General features: G+C 54.2%; 1 protein-coding gene across 1 annotated transcript; it reads right to left on the reverse strand.

Moving 5' to 3' along the window:
• Positions 1-985: 985 nt before the first annotated feature.
• On the reverse strand, positions 986-2,295 carry BBK36DRAFT_1182473 (S-adenosyl-L-methionine-dependent methyltransferase; the record flags this gene model as incomplete). The annotated part of the gene is made up of 2 exons (XM_024896311.1): positions 986-1,919; positions 2,096-2,295. 2 exons carry the CDS (start codon positions 2,293-2,295, stop codon positions 986-988), a joined length of 1,134 nt encoding a protein of 377 aa, XP_024744900.1.
• Positions 2,296-2,954: the final 659 nt, after the last annotated feature.

A 2,954-nucleotide genomic window follows, 5' to 3' on the forward strand; every position in this document is an offset into this window, starting at 1 on the left:
GGGATCAAGCGACATGGCGTGGGCTTTCTCAACCAGACATGCTCGCGCGGGGCCGGAACGGTGACGAATGCTTTCGAAAGCTTCGTCTGTGCGGTCGGAAGATGAAGGCGAATGCAGGCTATCTTCCACAAGCACAGATCGGACCGGGAGTCGGGAGTCGGCAGGCTGCAAGGCTGAGGGGAGGTTGGCAAGAGGTCGAGGCTGCTGATGGCGGAGAGAGTTGGATGGCTGAGGTGAGGCTGCGTCAGTGACGGTTCGAAGCCCAGCTTTGGGCAGCTCGAGGGCCTTGGAGCTCTGATTCGCCGGCAGAAGGCGGTGGAGCAAGGGAGCTACCGAGGTACCTCGCCACGTTAAAGAGGTGCAGCGCTACCTCGACTTCAGACGATACAACAGCTGAAGTGAGTGCCTCTACACGATGACAACCAGAACGATATGTCCTCCATGTTCATGGCATTTTGCTTGCCGTTTCGTTTATTCATCTACCTTTGATCTAATTTAGCAAGAGGAGGTTGCATGGTTGAGGCATGTGTGTTCCATTACTGTCAAGAACAACCTAATATGGTACCTCATGGGCTGCGGGTTTTTCATGACCTACAGCCTCAGCCCTCGACCTCCTCGTCCACCGATTCCTCGCCTGTATATACAATGGCTCCAAACAATTACGCGGTACTGGCCAAGGCGCGATATACAGGCCCTGTCCTCCGACGATGCACAACCAAAAATAGAGGATCAACGAGACCCATCCTTCAAATGCGATCCATATACATAAGATGCGTGAAGAGAAAAAGAAAAGGAAGCAACCGAAACAGGACTCCCGGCAAATGGGAACGACTATCCAAAACGCTTGCTAGTTTGCTGTCCAGTTCGTCGTATTCATGAGAGTTCGTCATTTTACCAATCATGTCGTTGTCGCCTACCTGTTCAGTGATAGGAGACGCTCACACCACCTCTCTCCCTCCTTTCTGCGACAAGTAAAGTGCCATGATCATAAGGCATCGACGGAAGCGTCAGGCTCAATATCTTCGGTATGAACGATGGGCACTTCGATTTGTGCAGACTCGGACCTTGGACTTCCCCCTTCCCTACGAGCGCGTATGTTCGGAGGCCCTTCTGCCGGCCATGAATCATTCGATATAGGCGCCTCGAGAGGTTTCCGCGCTACCACGACTCGAAGTTTGATCACGAGGTCCTTTGCGGTTGATGGATGTTTCGTGAGATTGGCCATATCCCGAGCCACCTGCTCGCACACGGCCTTGCATTCGTCAGGGTCCCATCCCATGTGTTCGGTAAGCAGACGCAAAGCTGAGGACTCGATGCCGTCTATTAGAGCCATCAACCAAAGCTTGTCGATGGACGGTTCGCCAAATACCAGGGGAAGCGAGTACTCCATTACTCTAATGTCCACAAAGCCAGCATCCATAAAGTCGGGGGCATTCAGATGATCCATGGACAGCTTTCGGCCGGATAGCTCCGCAGCTTTATGGATGTCCTTGAACAGCCGATGGATGGGAGATTCTGGTGGGAAGTGGTCGACACAAACCATCCCGTCCCAGCCGTCAAAGTCCAGCACCTCGATCCAGCCGCCGGGCTTTAGCGAATAGTAAGCGCAGTCGTAAACGAACCGCCAGTCTCGGAACGATCCCGCTAGCCAGCGCATGTGAATCATGTCGTAGTGGTCTGGTGGCCTGTCCCAGTCTTCGGCATCCTCGATCTCGAAAAACACGCACTCGGGGAACATCTCGGCCATCCTAATGGCCCATTCGCCGGTGCCCGTGCCGACATCAAGCACATGAGACGGCGGCTCATCAAGCGGGGCAAGGGTCAGTTCACCGTCGAGGATATGGACGAAAACCTGGTGCAGCAGAGTGGCACGCAATTGTTCGAGTTCGTCATTGGGCATGTAGTAGTCGCGACAGTACCTGCGGCCGTGCAGTTCACGATAGTCAAGGTCCATGGTCCACAGTGATCGAGTTGATGCTCTTCGAATGCTAGTTAGCCGCTGTCGAGTGGAGGAGATTGTCAAAACCGGCCAAATCGCTTGCCCCAGCTATGTCATGATGGTGTGTATGGGGACAGAAGCGCAATGGCCACTTACAAGTCTGAAGCCATCGCCCGCGGATCTCCTGTCACAAAATGTCCACCACCTGATCTGTACGTGCTTCTTGCACCACCGACAAGCTGGCTGGCTGGGTAAAGAGAGGCTACTTCGTAGTCGTCCTCGTCGTCTATTCGGTCAGCGCCATTGTCGTCGCATGTCTCTTCCGTTTCCTGCCCGACGTCCTCCGGTCCTGTCATATTGGTAGGGATGTCGTCGCTTCGGCCATCACCACTGCTTGAATCATGGCGAGCAGCCGTTTGTGGCCCTCTGCTGCGTGCCGCCCTCCGACCTCTTCGCTTCTTGGGCGCCATCGGCCGGTGCGTACGCTATGGCTGCTGGGGAGCCTAAGGATGGGCGGTGGTATTCTTGTTTCGGGTCGTCGAATCGATCAGGATGGTTCAGAAAAGCATCAATAGCACATGTACTGGAATCCAAACACAGACGTATATGTCGAAGTCGGATCAGCGAGAAACGAGTGATTGCATGTCCCGTTAATATTAGGCGAGTGCAGCTAGTAGACAAGGGGAACGAATGGCAAGTGAAAGCGGATTGCAAGCCGGAAAACGAGCGACTGCTGCACGGCCTGGAGGAGGAGATCAGCTGATGGATTCTCCTTCGAGTTGAAGAAGCCTCTGATTTTCAAGACGGCGAAGCGAATTCAGATGACGAAGAGAACAAAAAAAACCAGGGGATAGCAAAGAGAGGAGAGAAGAACGACGGCCAGCCGGAACAAGCCGCCCGCACCCAAACGAGACCCTCAACGGCTCTCGCTTCACGCACAAGCCTGGGCGTAAAGAAGAAACATGGAAGCAGTCGAGCAAGACGTGGGTTGAGGTGAAGCGTCGAAGAACGGTTG

The sequence above is a fragment of the Trichoderma citrinoviride genome (genome assembly GCF_003025115.1).
Source record: "Trichoderma citrinoviride strain TUCIM 6016 unplaced genomic scaffold BBK36scaffold_137, whole genome shotgun sequence".
In the NCBI taxonomy this organism is placed as follows: domain Eukaryota; kingdom Fungi; phylum Ascomycota; class Sordariomycetes; order Hypocreales; family Hypocreaceae; genus Trichoderma; species Trichoderma citrinoviride.